Consider the following 20,940-nt stretch of genomic DNA (forward strand, 5'->3'; position numbering starts at 1 on the left):
AGTTAAGGCATTTTATATTTCAGGTTTTCCTATAAAACTAAGTTGTGGCTTTTTAATTAAGAAACATATTTTTATCTCTGTAGTTTATTACTCTTTGACTTTATTATAAAACTTTAAGTTTTTACTGGTCGATAAAGATAAGAGATAGCTAGGAAAGAGGCAGATATCCAGGCTGAAGGCTTTCTGGAAGAGACTACGAATCATATCTCAAAATCATTCACTGCTCACCAAACTTACAGCAGCATGCCTTGAGAACTATTTCCAGAAGTGTTGAAGAGTCCATGTGTTTACATTGGACTTTGTTATGAACAAAGAAAATACTATTTATATATTTTAAAATGCACATGGCAAGGCCTGTTCTTTAAGCCAGTTGTTCAGACAGAAATAATCCACTTAAAAGTAGAAATGAAATTTACTACCATTAAGACCAGTGTTAAATTAAATTATACAGCACGGCAGAACAAAAAAAAAGTCAAGGATCTAATAAGACATCTGGAAATATGTCATGTGTATATAGGAGTCACTTAATGATGTTGATGTGCCTAAATTGAACCCACAAAAATACATATGAGAGAATGGGATCAAATGGTTTCTTAAGCAGGAAGACATGCAGAAAAAAAAATCCATTTACAAATGCAATTAATTCTGGAAGTGAAGATCAGCATTATATATTGAGAATAAATATGATTCTTACCATCTGAGACTGACTTCTAGGACATCCATTGATATCTTCAACTTTTTCATTTGCTAAAGCCAAGAGATAAAATAAAAGAGAGAAAAAAAGAACGACATGCTTAAGCAATGAAGTGAAACACACTCACGAAAACAGGAAAAAAAAATACCAAGCAAAAATGCTCCTGCTACATATATTCTGTCTTCCAAGCAGTGTACAAGAAGACACACTTATTAACAGCCGCCAATTCTATATGCACAAATCAGGCAAAAAAAAAAAAAAAATGAGTGAGAAGGAAGTTGCTGCTAATTCTTTAGCCTGTGCCAAATGATTGCTGACATGAAACCTTTCACAATTGTCCCTGCTGGATCAGGATACAGTTTCAAGGCATCTCAGAGTGTACGAGTTGCTCCAGCTAACGAACTACACACATGGGAGACATATGGTTTAATAAAGCATTCATTTCGGACAGTTCAATTCAAATGATTCAATAAAGGTTAGCAAGTTTATGTATATAAAGATACAGTTCTAGTTATTTAAAAGTATGGCCAAACTGCCTTTTTCAAACATCCTCATATAAACATTTTAATTAAATCAGGGGAGAGCTACATGAATCTCAGAGACACATGGACCAGTTCGGTAAGGTGCTTAACTTAAGTTGTGCTTTACCAAAGAGATGGGAGCAGAGACTTTCATGCTTTCTTTCAGAAGGAAGGGCTTACCAATAATCTGGATGATTTCTGCTAGGAGTACTCCATCTGCAATGTCTTGTTGCAAGTCCTTGATCAGCCGCTTATGGCCCGATTTTGCTAGGTAGTGGTTGGCCCAGTCAGTGTAAATCTGTTGAACAGAGAGAAGGAAAAAGTGAGATGGGGTGAGGGAAAAGAGAGACAATAAAATGCTGAAGACAAATGTGGGATTCAAAGGGAAGCTATTCTGGATCACATTCCAGTTTAAGAAGTCATAGCTCTAAAGGAAATAGTTGTAAAGTAATTTTTAAACAGCTCTTTCCCTGACTTATCTCTCATTTCAAAGGGGATGATTCACTCTCAAAATTAAGGGCTAGTCACTTGTGACAAAGCAAAACTTCCCTCCGGGATGACTACTGAGGAAACTCCCGTTGCAAATCAGTTTGGGTTTTCTCTCTCTTTATTGTTTCTATCATTTTGAAAACAATCTTGCCTGTTCATGTAAAAGAAACCCACCTGGACTGATTTACATAGAAACATTACTATAAAAAATTGTGTTTCTCTGAGAAGACTATTGAATTTGTCATGTGAGATACTGTATGTGACAAGATTTTGGCATCATTTTATGAGATAATTACAAATACCTTCCTAAGATATTTTATTTGGATTATCATCTTCCATTTAAGCCTCTTGAAATGTGTTTATATGAGAGAATAGAGGCAGCAAATGGAGTTATTACACAGAAATTACAATGTAGAATTCAGAAGTGGATTGTAAGGCACAAAATTGACAATTTAACATAGAACACAGGTGTCTCTTCAACAGCAGATCATGATATACAGAAAAGCTGAAACTCTACAAAAAGTTTACAAAAATAAAACTGTTAATTTTTTCAATTGAACAGAATACTTACTAATTGTAAGGGAAAAATAAGCATGAAGATTTCAGCTTCATGGGTGGTACATATGCATATATTAGTGGATTTATTACAAGGCAGACTATGATGTGATGTAACAGAAAAATGAAATATTTGAAATGAGAATAGAAGAAAGAAAATAAGAAATATGCTTGTTAAAATTATTCTTAGAAGCACTGGAATTAGAACTGGAAATAACACAGAACCTAAGCATGAGAAGTGAGGAGAAGGACCTTCCTTGCAGTGGGTATGACACACAGAAAAGCCGACAGGCAAAGAAATCTAGGACACAGCCGCAAAATCTGTAATTGAGGCAGAATGTCTAAAATTAGGGAAAATTAGGCTGAAAAGGTAAGTTGCATTTTATAGTCACGAACACTAAATGCCAAGCATGTTAAAAACTTTTTAAACATTTCCAACAAAGCAAATTCACATTTAAAAAAGTAAAAATAATAAATCAGAAGTATAGAAACTAAAAAGTGAAAGTCTCCCCACAACTTTCAACCCTGTCCATTTTTGAATAATTTGGTATGAAGAGTTCTAGAATTGTGTGTACACCCCACTTCACACTACACCACAGAACACACACACACACACACACACACGAGATGACATTTTTAACCAAATTTGGTTCAAATTTTACATATTATTTTGCAGTTTCAAATTTATATGTAACAATATTTTAACAGCTTTTTTAACAGCCATTTCATGTATGTTCATCTATTTTTAATATTGCATTATATATATCAATCCCCCAGTTGATAGATATTTGACTTGTTTAAATGTGTTTCTATTATATCTAAAGTCGCAAGAGACAGTCTGATATATGTACCTTTCTGAACTCATGTGCTAGTGTTGTTATATGGCAAAAACCTAGAAATGGGGCTGCTAAGTGTTCTGAATGAATCTTGGGTCTAAATATCACAAGATTACAACACAGAAGAAAAAGTGTTCCTTTCTATTAGAAAATACAAATTAGTCCTACTGGCATCAGAAGACTAATACATATCTGGTGGTGATTAAGTTTCTTGAAAGACATAAACAATTGGAGGCATCCCATTGCGTAAGAAAAATATATGTGAGAGCAAAATTGCATCTCCTTTTATTAATATCCATGATCTCTATGTTGAAGATATTGAAGGGTAAGAAAAATTACTTGCATAACTGTCTCCTGAATTGGCACACAAATACATGATTTTTAGGTAGATGCTTTTATTTGGTAATAATTTTTCTCAGTTAAGATTTGATTATATTCGTATGATCATATATTTTTTGGAAGGATTTTATACTGTTTAGAATTTAAAACATTGAGCACTCTCCCCTTCTTAACACATCATTTAAATGATAGAATTGTTTTGGCCTTCTAGTAGAAACTTCAGGTTCAGTCAGACTTGAGTTGTGCTGATCTGTCGATATGCAAAGAGTGGGGCCATGGAATGAAAAAGGATTCACAAGGGTGAGGAGAATGAGTTCTGGAGTCAGACAGATCTGACTCGAGACCACTTACTACCAGTGGAACCCTGGACAAGTTACTTAACCTTCAGATTCCTCTTGTAAAAAAAAGTCTTGTTGTAAAACAAGGAGAAAGATAATACTTACATTATAGGATTGTGCCAGGACTAAATAAGACAGCACTTGTAAAGCATCTGTCACAAAGCTAGTCATGAAAAAACATGCTTGCTATTATTATCATCACATGGCATCTAGTTTTATTTTGCTGTGATAGCTTTCCAACAAATACTTGTTAAAGTTATAATTTCACAAAGGTTAAGAAAATTGAGAAGGCTGGCATCAGAAAACTAAAGAAATTGTAGTAATTGCTTCTGACACTACTCCTATCACTAACTCTGCCTGCCTTGAAATTCACAGGTGTTGTGAATCTGTTTGCCATCTGAACTCAGGGAAATCTAAATAAAAGATTAAGGCTGTCATATTCTCATCCAGGCCTGTAATGTCTCTACTGTGACACCACTTCCATCAAACTGTATTGCATTGGTTTTGTTTTATGATGACATTAATTATACACAAATATTTGTTTAAATAAAAAACAAAATGATATGAACTGAAAGTGAAAATAAGAATACTTTCATTCTCCAAATGCATGTCAATGGTTCCTTAGCCTTTATCCAAATTCATCCTGGGACTTAGGTGAGAAAACAAATGGGAGGCCAGCTAGTTGGCTTCAAGGTACCTTGTTGGTAATACCTGTGTTTTAGCTCACAAATCATTTTTTGTTTGATCCAGAATTTCTTCCAGAGGAATCCCAAGCTTAAGGGCTTTGATATGTCCAGCATCTCTAATATCTGAAACTTTGCTCAGGCCACAGTTCTAACTTCAGCTGCAATCAGTGAGAGCAATGACTATATAAAGAAATTTAATGCAAATTTAAAAATAATTGCTGTACACTTTATTTGTTCCTTCTAATAAACAGCTGTGTCTTCCATACGTAAAAGATACTTGAGACCCTCCAAGGAAATGACAAGAGAGGGAAAACCAGTGCCTTCCAAAAGGATATTATAACCTAGATGGTGAAATATTTCAAAAATTACAAAGTAACATGTAAATATATTGTAAAATATTATATACAAACGTACTTCTCTCTTTCAAAATTGTATATGTGTAAGCTGAATAAAAAGGTGGAAAAATGAGTTGTGTCTTTAAGGAGACTTCAAGCAAAGGACACATGGTATATAAATGTATTTAAAACTCATCAATAAATTTACTGTAATGCTGTGATGAGAGAGAATACAAACAATCTTGTCAACTGTCATTAGAATGTGATCTTTAAATAGATACAACAGGATGGTTAAATCAGGTCCTGAAATTGTATTTGAACTCCAAAATCGCCCTCGGTTCATTATCACAAAAATAATAATCACAGTATTTAACCTTTTAGTTTCAGCTGAATGAGTTACAAAATGTGCAGTAACGTATTTTGCAGGCTTATGCTATGAATTAATTATAGTTTTTTTAGTGAAGAAATTGGTATAATTGGGAACAATATCAAACTACTCATAATTCAGTATTTGGTAATTTTTGTAAAAGGGTCATTGAGGATTTTAATCGTGAATGTTCTGGCTAAAGCTTCCAATATGATTTATCACTAGACATCTGAAGCCAGTCTTCTTCAACAGTTTCGATGAACTTCAACGTGATGAATATAAATATCATCCCATCTAATAATTTTATCTCAAGAAATTCAGAAGAATTAGTGAGATTGCATTTACAAGAGGGCTACTTAGAAATTCTAGTACAATTGCACGCATAATCATTCATTTACCATAATTAAAAGTGATAAAAATCAAAGGTATCATGGTATATTTTACATTTATCAGTATGAATTTTTGGGCCTATTATGCAATAGCATGTATTCTTTGAGGAACAATTCACATTGTTGGAATGTCTGCTCTGCCACTTAATATTCGTGCAGACTTGGATTGAACATTTATTTTCTCTAAATTCCACAGTATTCTCATCTGTAAAATGGCAATAATATTATAACCTACTGATACAGTTTGGCTCTGTGTCCCCACCCAAGTCTCATGTCGAATTGTAATTCCCAGTATTGGAGGAGGGGCCTGGCGGGAGGTGACTGAATCTTGGGGGCAGACTTCTCCCCTTGCTGTTCTGATAGAGTTCTCATGAGATCTGGTTTTTTTGAAAGTGCATAGCACATCCCCCTTGGCTCTCTCTCTTCCTCTGGATCCCACCACGTAAAATGAGCTTGCTTCTCCTTCACCTTCCACTGTGACTGTAAGTTTCCTGAGGCCTCCCGAGCCATGCTACCTTTGGAGCCTGCAGAACTGTGAGTCTATTAAACCTCTTTTCCTTATAAATTACCCAGTCTCAGATACGTCTTTATAGCAGTGTGAAAACAGACTAATACCTCAACCGATGGAATTATTGTGAGGATTTAATGAATTTATACTTTGGAATATGGACTTTCACTTAAAATATGTATTTGCTACATGTTAAATATTATTATTAGTAGCTCACTGCTTTAATATGAAATACATTTCCATTAACCATGAGAATTTTATTAATATTGTAAACCATTATTATTGTTAAACTCTTAAATCGTAGATATTCATCCAAATATAGTTTACCTAACTAATTAAGGAAAATTGCAGGAAGTTGTAATGACCTTGTAGCTGCATCATTTGCCTCTATGATATTTCTCTCACAGTGCTCATTTTTCACTATAAATATGAGGATGAAATAGAAGGCAACATATATGATACCATATTTCTTTTGAGCAGTGAACCTGCTATGAAGAAACAACATCAGAAAAAGATCTACTCTGATTTTCCTTTAAGTCCTAAACATTCGTGATTTTTTTTTTTACTACTGACAGTATTACATACTATCTTTGTCTGTCACAGCAAGCTGCTCCTACATTTTAAAAAATTATTTATTTTAGCATTTGGTTAATATTGTATAAGTAACCTACCACTCAGTTATATAAAAATAATTATAACTATTTTTGTTATTCCATACACTACACAGAGGTAGATGTGTTTCAATGGGATAAAGTAACTTATTTTTAAGGAATCCTAAATAATCGAAGAAGTAGGGAGAAGTGACAGGGGAAAGACTGCCTCTTCATTGAAGTTAAAAGTCTGTTTGAATAAAAACACACTAATCTGTAACCTGATTAGAAAATATTATGAATATAATCAGAGGTTTTAAAAATATTAGCTGAGCTAATTTTAACCCTGTACTTATTTAAAACATTACTGTTTGCCTTCAACATTCAAGCAGTAGCATTACATTTCTATAAGCACTGCTCCCTGGTATATTCAAATTACTGGCTTTGTAAAGTTAAATAGGTTCTTCTAAGCCATAACAGGAATTGTGTTGAAGACCAAGGGTTTCTATGATAATAACTGGACTTCTACATCTTAAAAAGCAGCAAAAGACTAAGCATATAAAGTGCAACCAGAAATCATATCTTAGGGAAGGGTGATCAGTGAGGTAAGTGTTTTTCCCACAAAAAGAAAAACTAGTATAGGGAAGCGAACTGGAAGGAAAAGGAACCCTAGAACAGACTGAAGAGGTTACCTCTCTGGACTGAGTTTCAAAGTAGCATTCGGACCTGCGAATGGAATCACAAAGGACAACATTGACCACAACAGTAAAGGAAAGCATACATTTTTTTTCTAATCCCCCAAGAGCCATATGGAATTTTCTGGAAGAAAGAAGTGATCCTAGAGAGCACTTGAAATCAGGACAGGAAGGATGCATAGAGCTGGTACAGAAAAGCAAGAAGGGCACAGAAGATGTGAGGATAGGTTAAAATAACTAAAGTTATGAGTGACAAGCATCCTACCTTTGGGCACACATCAGACAGCAGCCTTGGTGGGTAGCAATGGCAGTGAGCAAGCTGTGTCACCCCTGGTGCCATGATAATAAGTAACCACAATCAACAACCCTCCCCAGGCTATCACTGCAGAAAGAAAAGGAAGAATCTGGAACTGAATGAGCCTGGTCCTCAAACACTGAGTTTTAAACCGAAAGTGATTATGTTACTTTGAATTGAGAGAAATACATTTTCTCCTACTATACAGAGAAAGAGGCTTAAAAGGTGAAGTTATATATTTTTTCAAAGATATAATTTTGTACACCACAGTTTTAAGACTCAAAAATTCAAAACTGGTAGGCAACATTGGACAAAGAAGGTTGCAAAATGACAGTGTGGGATTAAGACACAGTACATACTACTTTTAGACGTTTTGAAAAGTTGATCACACACTGGATCTGCAGTTGTTGTTACAGAAGGGATATGACCAAAAGATTTGTGAATGAGTCCAATCTCATGACTCTTGCAGGCCTTCTAGAAATCTCAATAGCTCGTGTGGTACAATTATGAACTGAATCCATTAAAAGTTTTGGGTAACATCATATCATCACAATATATGTAATACATTCGCCATCTAGCTAGTTCACCGCAGTCTGTATAGATAGTTCACCTCAATATTCATACCAAGGTTAAAGCTGACACTGTATGAAGTTTTTCAAAAATCTCAACTTTGGAGTTTGATTTAAAAGTGAATATTAATGAGTTGACTACCCCATAAGATCAGTGGATGGTCTATGAAGGCAAGTAAATTATAAAGTAAACATAAAGTGAAGTCTGATAATTTCCTTTTACATTTTTCTTTCATTCTCATTCAATCTCTGACCCCGTGCTGTTAATTTTATCTCCTTAACATCTCTTGACCCTTCCACTCCTTCATTGCTACTATCATTGCCCTGGGTCACTACTCATCATCTCTCACCCAATTGCTCTAACAGTCCTATAAACAGTTTCTGAGTGCAGGCAGGCTAAGTATTATACTATTCTATACACTACAGCTAGTGATTGCTTTAAAATGCAAATCTGATCAAGTAATTTAACATCTTAGTAAAAATCACAAAATAGCTCCCACTTAAATTCAGAAAAAAAGGTCCCTTATGAAGTCAATTTATTCCATTTTTAAGAGAAAATTAGTTTAAACAAAAATAGCAAAAAAAGTAAAACATAACTATGAAGGTTACAGAAGAATGATGATTGAGAAATGACACATAAAAGGATGAGCTTCGACAACCAGAAAGAAGGGGAAAGCACATTCCATGCAGAATATGCAGAAATAATTACATCTACAAAGGAACAGAGCTATGAAATAGCCTCATGATTTCAGATAATTTTGAATAATTCTATTTGGCCAGAGCATGGGGAAGGAGTACATGGAAAGACTAGAGGAAGAGGCCAGGAATCAGGTAAGGTTTGGACAAAAAGCAATAGTATCTAAAGCTAAGAAGGCTTTATTAAGATTTTTAGGTGAAAGTTTATTTTCATGTAGGGAACATGAAAATGACAGCCATGCTGCTGTTACTAAACTTGAACTTGAGTGCAGCTATGGAGTTTAGAGTCAAGTTTAGAGTCAAGAAAGTAAAGAGAGATTACTTACAAGACTTCTGTATTCTAGATGATAAAATAGTTTTCTGCTCTGTATTTACTAAGAAATTGCCCACAGGACAGCAAGAACAAAAAATCTTAACTCAAATTCCATCTTCCATGACCACAGTATATGAGTACGGAAGGCAGATGAAAGAATGATACACAGGTAGCAGAGTAGTAAAGGAAGATAGACCCAGAGAAGCCTGCAGAGGGAGACAGAGTAATGCAAACAGATTTTCCCACAGAACCCCACAATGGCTCAGAAAGTATGAGCATCAGATCCAATGGAAGGTAGGATGAACCAAATTCAAGAGTTATATTACAGCCGGCCTATCCATTCTCGCATCAAAAGCCAGGACATATTTTAGGGAAAATCTGGACTTAGGGTTATCAGAAAGACAAAAGGTAAAGGCATGGAAATGTAAACAAAAGGATTAAATAAAATTATGTATACTTATGTTGAGACCCCAGCAACTGACTTCACTTCCCAGGCACCCTCTCCTTCAGGAATATAGGATTTCATATCCTCCACCCTCACTCCAGTCAGATTTAAAGAATCTGTCTTTGACAAAAATGATCATCCCTAAGATCAACAGATACTGACATTCATGGTACCCAGTGAACTAATCAGCTGGCCATCATTATAGGATGGCCTATAATGAATCACAAAAGACATTAACAATTATGTGCATGCACACACACACACACACAAATAGCTTCCAAGTAGATTATCATTATTATTTATTATTATTATTTGAGATGGAGTCTCACTCTGTCGCCCAGGCTGGAGTGCAGTGGCACGATCTCAGCTCACTGCAACCTCCGCCTCCCAGGTTCATGTCATTCTCCTGCCTCAGCCTCCTGAGTAGCTGGGACTACAGGCCCCTGCCACCAGGCCCGGCTAATTTTTTGTATTTTTAGTAGAGATGGGGTTTCATCGTGTTAGCCAGGATGGTCTCGATCTCCTGACCTTGTGATCCACCCTCCTGGACCTCCCAAAGTGCTGGGATTACAGGTGTGAACCACTACGCCTGGCCACTTCCAAGTAGATTTTTATTATCTCATGCTTGATACAAAGAATTGAGGTTTACCAGGGATTTCATAGAATTATCTGAAATAGAATGGAGATACCAAAATAGACAGATAAAAAGAAGCCAGGATAAAGTACAGACAAAGCCGAAGCATAAGTGAACTTCACGGAAATTAAAATTAATACCCTGGGCTAGAAATGAAAAGTTGCATTCCTCAGAGGATGCAGAAGAAAATGAATGATACATACACACACATGCACGCATGCACACTTACACCCACACACACACAAATACACACACATATATTTGAAGATCTAGGGATTAAGTAGAAGTATGGTAAACTAAAACTATGATTGACTTTTTAAAGTTAAAAGGCTGGAAGGATAAATTGAGAAGGTTTATTGGAAGGAGATCAAAATTGAAAAGGATGAGCAATAATAGAAAAATACAGTCATATTAGAGGATTCAGTAAGTCAAATGTCAAAAAATACCAGTTCCAAAAAATAAGATGAGAAAAAAATTATAGGAAAGAATTTTCAAAGTGTTCATCACAATTAAGAAGATAAAAATTGATAACAATATCAGGGATAAAAAGAATATTCTAAAAGCTTCAGGAGGGTGGGGTACAAATAAACAAATTTTAAAAGTTCAAGTTACCTTCAAAGGATCAGAAATTATAATGACATCACAAGTCTCTACAGTGACATTGCAACTAGAAGATATAGAGAAATTCCTATGAAATTCTGGAGGAAATTGATTTTCAATCTCAAATTCTAAGCCTAGACAAACTTTCCAACAGTTGGGATAATAAAATAAGGATATAGGGGGTGGAGCCAAGATGACCAAATAGGAACAGCTCCGGTCTACAGCTCCCAGCATGAGCGACACAGAAGACAGGTGATTTCTGCATTTCCATTTGAGGTACCGGGTTCATCTCACTAGGGAGTGCCAAACGGTGCAGGACAGTCGGTGCAGCACACTGTGCGCGAGCCGAAGCAGGGCGAGGCATTGCCTCGCTCGGGAAGCGCAAGGGATCAGGGAGTTCCCTTTCCTAGTCAAAGAAAGGGGTAACAGACAGCACCTGGAAAATCGGGTCAGTCCCACCCTAATACTGCGCCTTTCCAACGGGCTTGGAAAACGGCACACCAGGAGATTGTGTCCCGCACCTGGCTCGGAGGGTCCTATGCCCACGGAGTCTCGCCAATTGCTAGGACAGCAGTCTGAGATCAAACTGCAAGGCAGCAGCCAGGCTGGGGGAGGGGTGCTCACCATTGCCCAGGCTTGCTTAGGTAAACAAAGCAGCCAGGAAGCTCGAACTGGGTGGAGCCCACCACAGCTCAAGGAGGCCTGCCTGCCTCTGTAGGCTCCACCTCTGGGGGCAGAGCACAGACAAACAAAAATTCAGCAGGAACCTCTGCAGACTTAAATGTCCCTGTCTGACAGCTTTGAAGAGAGTGGTGGTTCTCCCAGCATGCAGCTGGAGATCTGAGAACGGACAGACTGCCTCTTAAAGTGGGTCCCTTACCCCCGAACAGCCTAACGGGGAGGCACCCCCCAGTAGGGACAGACTGACACCTCACTCGGCCAGGTACTCCTCTGAGACAAAACTTCCAGAGGAACGATCAGACAGCTGAATTTGCGGTCTCACGAAAACCCGCTGTTCAGTATACCCAGCCAAACAGGGTCTGGAGTGGACCTCTAGCAAACTCCAACAGACCTGCAGCTGAGGGTCCTGTCTGGTAGAAGGAAAACTAACAAACAGAAAGGACATCCACACCAAAAACCCATCTGTACATCACCATCATCAAAGACAAAAGTAGATAAAACCACAGAGATGGGGAAAAAACAGAGCAGAAAAACTGGAAACTCTAAAAAGCAGAGCACCTCTCCTCCTCCAAAGGAACACAGTTCCTCACCAGCAACGGAACAAAGCTGGATGGAGAATCACTGACAAGTTGAGAGAAGAAGGCTTCAGATGATCAAACTACTCTGAGCTACGGGAGGAAATTCAAAACAATAGCAAAGAAGTTAAAAACTTTGAAAAAAAATTAGACGAATGGATAACTAGAATAACCAATGAAGAGAAGGGCTTAAAGGAGCTGATGGAGCTGAAAGCCAAGTTCTGAGAACTACATGAAGATTGCAGAAGCCTCAGTAGCTGATGTGATCAACTGGAAGAAAGGGTATCAGTGATGGAAGATGAAATGAATGAAATGAAGTGAGAAGGGAAGTTTAGAGAAAAAAGAATAAAAAGAAACGAACAAAGCCTCCAAGAAATTTGGGACTATGTGAAAAGACCAAACCTACGTCTGATTGGTGTACCTAAAAATGACGGGGAGAATGGAACCAAGTTGGAAAACACTCTGCAATATATTATCCAGGAGAATTTCCCCAATCTAGCAAGGCAGGCCAACATTCAGATTCAGGAAATACAGAGAACACCACAAAGATACTCCTTGAGAAGAGCAACTCCAAGACACATAATTGTCAGATTCACCAAAGTTGAAATGAAGGAAAAAATGTTAAGGGCAGCCAGAGAGAAAGGTCGGGTTACCCACAAAGGGAAGCCCATCAGACTAACAGCTGATCTCTCAGCAGAAATTCTACAAGCCAGAAGAGATTGGGGGCCGATATTCAACATTCTTAAAGAAAATAATTTTCAACCCAGAATTTCATATCCAGCCAAACTAAGCTTCATAAGTGAAGGAGAAACAAAATACTTTACAGACAAGCAAATGCTGAGTGATTTTGTCAACACCAGGCCTGCCCTAAAAGAGCTCCTGAAGGAACCACTAAACATGGAAAGGAACAACCAGTACCAGCCACTGCAAAAACATGCCAAATTGTAAAGACCATCGAGGCTAAGAAGAAACTGCATCAACTAACGAGCAAAATAACCAACTAACATCATAATGACAGGATCACATTCACACATAACAATATTAACTTTAAATGTGAATGGGCTAAATGCTCCAATTAAAAGACACAGACTGGCAAACTGGATAAGGAGTCAAGACCCATCAGTGTGCTGTATTCAGGAAACCCATCTCACGTGCAGAGACAAATATAGACTCAAAATAAAGGGATGGAGGAAGATCTATCAAGCAAATGGAAAACAAAAAAAGGCAGGGGTTGCAATCCTAGTCTCTGATAAAACAGACTTTAAACCAACAAAGATAAAAAGAGACAAAGAAGGCCATTACATAATGGTAAAGGGATCAATTCAACAAGAAGAGCTAACTATCCTAAATATATATGCATCCAACACAGGAGCACCCAAGATTCATAAACCAAGTCCTGAGTGACCTACAAAAGGACTTAAACTCCCACACAATAATAATGGGAGATTTTAACACCCCACTGTCAACATTAGACAGATCAATGAGACAGAAAGTTAACAAGGATATCCAGGAATTGAACTCAGCTCTGCACAAAGTGGACCTAACAGACATCTACAGAACTCTCCACCCCAAATCAACAGAATATGCATTTTTTTCAGCACCACGCCACACCTATTCCAAAATTGACCACATAGTTGGAAGTAAAGCTCTCCTCAGCAAATGTAAAAGAACAGAAATTATAACAAACTGTGTCTCAGACCACAGTGCAATCAAACTAGAACTCAGGATTAAGAAACTCACTCAAAACCGCTCAACTACATGGAAACTGAACAACTTGCTCCTGAATGACTATTGGGTACATAACGAACTGAAGGCAGAAATAAAGATGTTCTTTGAAACCAACGAGAACAAAGACACAACATACCAGAATCTCTGGGACACGTTCAAAGTAGTGTGTAGAGGGAAATTTATAGCACTAAATGCCCACAAGAGAAAGCAGGAAAGATCCAAAATTGACACCCTAACATCACAATTAAAAGAACTAGAAAAGCAAGAGCAAACACATTCAAAAGCTAGCAGAAGGCTAGAAATAACTAAAATCAGAGCAGAACTGAAGGAAATAGAGACAAAAAACCCTTCAAAAATTAATGAATCCAGGAGCTGGTTTTTTGAAAAGATCAACAAAATTGATAGACTGCTAGCAAGACTAATAAAGAAGAAAAGACAGAAGAATCAAATAGACGCAATAAAAAGTGAAAAAGGGGATATCATCACTGATCCCACAGAAATACAGTCTACCATCAGAGAATTCTACAAACACCTCTACGCAAATAAACTAGAAAATGTAGAAGAAATGGATAAATTCCTCGACAAATACACCCTCCCAAGACTAAACCAGGAAGAAGTTGAATCTCTGAATAGACCAATAACAGGCTCTGAAATTGTGGCAATAATCAATAGCTTACCAACCAAAAAGAGTCCAGGACCTGATGGATTCACAGCCGAATTCTACCAGAGGTACAAGGAGGAACTGGTACCATTCCTTCTGAAACTATTCCAATCAATAGAAAAAGAGGGAATCCTCCCTAACACATTTTATGAAGCCAGCATCGTCCTGATACCAAAGCCTGGCAGAAACATAACCAAAAAAGAGAATTTCAGACCAATATCCTTGATGAACATTGATGCAAAAATCCTCAATAAAATACTGGCAAACCGAATCCAGCAGCACATCAAAAAGCTTATCCACCATAATCAAGTGGGCTTCATCCCTGGGATGCAAGGCTGGTTCAACATATGCAAATCAATAAATGTAATCCAGCATCTAAACAGAACCAAAGACAAAAACCACATGATTATCTCAATAGATGCAGAAAAGGCCTTTGACAAAATTCAACAACCCTTCATGCTAAAAACTCTCAATAAATTAGGTATTGATGGGATGTATCTCAAAATAATAAGAGCTATCTATGACAAACCCACAGCCAATATCATACTGAATAGGCAAAAACTGGAAGCATTCCCTTTGAAAACTGGCACAAGACAGGGATGCCCTCTCTCACCACTCCTATTCAACATAGTGCTGGAAGTTCTGGCCAGGGCAATCAGGCAGGAGAAGGAAATAAAGGGTATTCAATTAGGAAAAGAGGAAGTCAAATTGTCCCTGTTTGCAGATGACATGATTCTATATCTAGAAAACTCCATTGTCTCAGCCCAAAATCTCCTTAAGCTGATTAGCAACTTCAGCAGTCTCAGGATACAAAATCAATGTACAAAAATCGCAAGCATTCTTGTACACCAATCACAGACAAACAGACAGCCAAATCATGAGTGAACTCTCATTCACAATTGCTTCAAAGAGAATAAAATACCTAGGAATCCAACTTACAGGGGATGTGAAGGACCTCTTCAAGGAGAACTACAAACCACTGCTCAGTGAAATAAAAAAGGATACAAACAAATGGAAGAACATTCCATGCTCATGGATAGGAAGAATCAATATCATGAAAATGGTCATACTGCCCAAGGTAATTTATAGATTCAATGCTATCCCCATCAAGCTACCAATGACTTTCTTCACAGAATTGGAAAAAACTACTTAAAAGTTCATATGGAACCAAAAAAAGAGCCCGCATCACCAAGTCAATCCTAAGCCAAAAGAACAAAGCTGGAGGCTTACGCTACCTGACTTCAAACTATACTACAAGGCTACAGTAACCAAAACAGCATGGTACTGGTACCACAACAGAGACATAGATCAATGGAACAGAACAGAGCCCTCAGAAATGATGCCGCATATCTACAACTATCTGATCTTTGACAAACCTGACAAAAAAAAGCAATGGGAAAAGGATTCCCTATTTAATAAACGATGCTGGGAAAACTGGCTAGCCACATGTAGAAAGCTGAAACTGGATCCCTTCCTTACGCCTTATACAAAAATTAATTCAAGATGGATTAAAGACTTACATGTTAGACCTAAAACCATAAAAATCCTACAAGAAAACCTAGGCAATACCATTCAGGACATCGGCGTGGGCAAGGACTTCATGTCTAAAACACCAAAAGCAATGGCAACAAAAGCCAAAATGGACAAATGGGATCTAATTAAAGAGCTTCTGCACAGCAAAAGAAACTACCATCAGAGTGAACAGGCAACCTACGGAATGGGAGAAAATTTTTGCAACCTACTCATCTGACAAAGGGCTAATATCCAGAATCTACAATGAACTCAAACAAATTTACAAGAAAAAAACAAACAACCCCATTAAAAAGTGGGTGAAGGACATGAACAGACACTTCTCAAAAGAAGACATTTATGCAGCCAAAAAACACATGAAAAAATGCTCATCATCACTGGCTATCAGAGAAATGCAAATCAAAACCACAATGAGACATCATCTCACACCAGTTAGAATGGCCATCATTAAAAAGTCAGGAAACAACAGGTGCTGGAGAGGATGTGGAGAAATAGGAACACTTTTACACTGTTGGTGGGACTGTAAACTAGTTCAACCATTGTGGAAGTCAGTGTGGCGATTCCTCAGGGATCTAGAACTAGCAAAGACTTGGAACCAACCCAAATGTCCAACAACGATAGACTGGATTAAGAAAATGTTGCACATGTACACCATGGAATACTATGCAGCCATAAAAAATGATGAGTTCATGTCCTTTGTAGGGACATGGATGAAACTGGAAACCATCATTCTCAGTAAACTATCACAAGGACAAAAAACCAAACACCGCATGTTCTCACTCATAGGTGGGAATTGAACAATGAGAACTCATAGACACAGGAAGGGGAACATCACATTCTGGGGACTGTTGTGGGGTGGGGGGAGGGGGGAGGGATAGCATTAGGCGATATACCTAATGCTAAAGGATGAGTTACTTGGTGCAGCAAACCAGCATGGCACATGGATACATATGTAAGAAACCTGCACATTGTGCACATGTACCCTAAAACCTAAAGTATAATAATAAAATAAAATAAATAAAATAAAATAAGGATATATTATACAAAAACATTCTAAAAGAAAAAATTATTTTCATACATCCCTTGTAAGGCGGTTATCAGAAGTGAAAATAATGGAATCCAACAAACAGGTGACCAAATGTAAGAGAGAGGGAAAGACATTTTCAGGTGATGATAAGGAAAGTTCAGTCTAACTGCTATGGAACAGATCTAGAGAGCAATCATTTTACATGGAACAAAGAGACATGATTCTAGGATTGTTGACACTAGGGAAATAATAAAACTGATATACTTTATGAGAATTGGATTATAAGAAAAATTGTATAGGGACAGATTTTACAGATCTGTTGGAAACTGTTAAAAAAATGTAAATGTAGCTATAAAGTCAACATAAATTATACAATAAAAAAGTGAGGCAATTATTAGCTCTATGGAAAAAAACAACAAACTCTGTTTAAGAAAGAGACTTTAATCATAGGATAGTCTTGGTCTGGTAGTGAATAATATTTACATGGGAATAATGAAAACAATATAGATTTCACTGAAAATTATAATGTAGGTATATTGGGCGTAGTACAGAGAAGAAGGGGGTTATAAAGAAGCAAAGTCCTTATATATCATCCTAAAAAGTCAATAGATAGCCTCTAAATTTCATGAAGTAGGATATTAAAGCAAATTACTTGGAAATACAAAAATAATCACCATAAGAAACTGCTAAATGGGTAGAAATTCATTCCTTTTGTTGAAGAGGAGCTAGGGATAGGACTGCTCTTGTTTGTTTACCTGTAGAACTTTACATGTTATTTTATTTTAATAGTCTGATAACAATGAAATCATTCATTTAAAAATAAAGTTTATAGACCAGGCATGGTGGCTCACGCCTGTAATCCCAGCACTTTGGGAGGCCAAGGCAGGCATGTAACTTGAGGTCAGGAGTTCAAGACCAGCCTGGCCAAAATGGTGAAACACCATTGCTACTAAAAATACAAAAAAAAAAAAAAATAGCTGGCTGTGGTGGCGGATGCCTGTAATCTTAGCTACTTGGGAGGCTGCAGCAGGAGAATCGCTTGAATCAGGGAGGCAGAGGTTGGTTGCAATGAGCTGAGATCACGCCACTGCACCCCAGCCTGAGTGAAAGAATAAGACTCCATCTTAAAAGAAAATAAAAATAAATAAGTAAATAAATAAAAAAAAATAAGGTTATAAAAAGAGTCTGAGCGAAAGATGATGAGGTAGGCATACAGAAAACCAAAGGTATGGGGATATAGAAAAGCCATATTTGCAGAGTAGAATCAGCAAGACTTGAAAGTGAAACAGATTTAACTCAGGGCGGATAAATTCAAATTTCTGGCTTGGATTAGCTAGATACTGGTGTCTCCCACTTAGCAGACACTCAGTAAAGACTGGCTGATAGCTTATAGGGTCAATGACATGTCCCTGTCCATGATGCAGCCAGAGCTATGCAATGTGGTGGCTTTGATAGGCTAATGGAATGCAACTCTAAAAATGGAACTCTAAAAATTTGTTTTTAGGTTTTAAGAAAATATACATATCTCCTAATTATTTTTTAAAAAGGTTTGATTTTAGTTGCAAAGAATACAAGTCCTTAATATATTAAAATCCAGGTATATCTAACATATTACTAATGATATATTTCATATGAAGAGATTGGCTATCTTCAGACAAAATGAATAAACTACATTGATATGCATAAATATCATTATTACTGCATTTAACTTTTCAAGTACTCTGAGAGTTATTTCCTACCCAAACAGAGAATTTGCCACAACAGGCTACTGTACTTTTGACCATAAAGCCAGATGAGACAAATAATCAACATCGACCTCCTGAACTCTCTGGCACCTACCCCTACCCATCCCAGTGACACTTTGTTATGCAGATATCAAGTGCACCCTTTAACTCAATTTCAGATTTTATCAGAGCTGAAATTACATTAATATTTTCATTTGCAACTGCATTTATCTGTTTAAAATTGTAGCCACAATTCACTAGCTTAGAATCTAGTTACATATCTCTATTATTAGACTGGAAAAAGGAAATTTTTAGGTCAACAGAAATACAGGTAAGTTGATAGGAAAAGAAAGGGTAGGATTTACTATGCTAACTATAGTATGTTCTGATTTTTCTTTACATGCAGTTTTTTAATAGAGAAAAAAGCTGAGGCCATAACACAAACCATGTCATTCATAGTCAGATCAAACCTGCCAACATTTATTGAGCACTACTGTGCTTGGCACCATGGGCAGTACCAACAAGGATAAGGCATATAGGTTTTCCTTAATGAGGAAGGGAAGGAGGGGGTCAGGAACAGGTCAGACAATTTTGAAATCCTAGTAGGGGTTCTCTGCAATGATGACTGCCTCATCTTTCCTCCATCTTCCTTATCCTTTGGCATTCTAGCTACCTAGTTCGTGTCCAGATCATCATTGTGAGAATCCCTCAGCATTCATTTAAAGTCATATGTGTTGTTCTCTAATCTTTCTTGCTGTTGCAAATGTACTGAATACTTTGGAAACTGAGTCAGCATTTTCCTTCCTCCCGCCCTTTCTCTCTCCTTTTTTTTTTTTTTTTTTTTTTTTGAGGCAGAGCCTAGCCCTGTCACCCAAGCTGGAGTGCAGTGGCACAGTCTCGGCTCACTACAACCTCTGCCTCCCTGATTCAAGCAATTCCCTCCCCTCAGTCTCCCGGGTAGCTGGGATTTACAGGCACACACCACCACGTCTGGCTAATTTTTGTGTATTTTTAGTAGAGATGGGGTTTCACCATGTTGGCCAGGCTGATCTTGAACTCCTGACCTCAGGCAATACGCTCACCTCAGCCTCCCAAAGTGCTGGGATTACAGGTATGAGTCACCGTGCCCGTCCAGCATTTTCCTTCTCTAACCTTTAGTGATGCAGTCATACTGGGCAACCTCATGGTCAATATAGATAGTCAATCAAACACTCTAGCAGAAATAAAATATATAATGAAGAACCAGCTACCCGGTCTTAAATGCATGGGGCCTGACTAACGATCTTTTCTTCTACAAAAAATGATATTATATACATTTTTGAAAAAGGAGTTGGCTATTATAAGGCACAATCTGGTGGTAACTTAACTTTTATTTCACTTTAATTGCATTTCCACTGCTACCAGCAGTATGACAAGAAAGGGCCACATAACATTCTTTCTTCAAGATGTAGTGTCTACTAATAACAGTGTTGAGAGTAAGCACTATTTTAAATACTTCAAATAGTTTAACTCATTCAATCCTTAAAGCTCCCTAAGAGGAAGGTACCACTATTTCATTTTTAAAGATGAAGATTCTAAAACAGAGGGGTGAAGTATTTTCCCAAGGTGGCAACAGTAAGTGCTACATAGAACCCACACTTTCTGTCTCAAGATTTATACTCTCAGCTTATACAAAAGGAAATGTTTTATTTATGAGCCTTTCTTAACTCCAGCCTTCCACCTTATTTCTGTTACATCTTATGTGCATCTCAAAATACGGAGAAAAGTCTCCTTTATTTGACTGCTGCAATATCTAGCATTAACAGAGAGCTCCATGGGGAATTCATCTTAACAGTTTGTGAAGTCTAATAATGCTGGTGACAATATGAGCTAAAATATAAATATTAATACCACAGAGTATGTTTTAAAAAAGTTATGAAAACTGTCCATCTCCACCCTTTTCTAAGAAAACAAGTGAGAATACTTGAGATTCTTTTATCTTCTTCTTGTGTCAGTCTGATAAATTGATGTAAATTGTGCAAGTACATTCAAAGTAAAATCAGCTACCATCCTCCAAAGACAAAGTAACATGCTATAAATATGCATAAGAAAATACTGTTAATAAAACACAAAGTTAAAAG

The 20,940-nt window shown here is 37.1% G+C and overlaps 1 protein-coding gene across 8 annotated transcripts in view; it reads right to left on the reverse strand.

The window, feature by feature from the left end:
* Positions 1-20,940, reverse strand: part of NAV3 (neuron navigator 3) — a 657,172-nt gene that overhangs the window by 277,153 nt on the left and 359,079 nt on the right. For all 8 annotated transcript variants that reach the window (XM_030819929.1, XM_030819928.1, XM_003259582.3 and 5 more), the window contains exons 2-3: positions 1,396-1,513; positions 695-747 (exon numbers count right to left, since the gene is read on the reverse strand). In XM_030819929.1, coding sequence (XP_030675789.1) covers positions 695-747; positions 1,396-1,513 — 171 coding nt within the window. The remainder of the gene's footprint in view (positions 1-694; positions 748-1,395; positions 1,514-20,940) is intronic.

Source organism: Nomascus leucogenys, chromosome 10 (genome assembly GCF_006542625.1).
Source record: "Nomascus leucogenys isolate Asia chromosome 10, Asia_NLE_v1, whole genome shotgun sequence".
Classification (NCBI taxonomy): Eukaryota; Metazoa; Chordata; class Mammalia; order Primates; family Hylobatidae; genus Nomascus; species Nomascus leucogenys.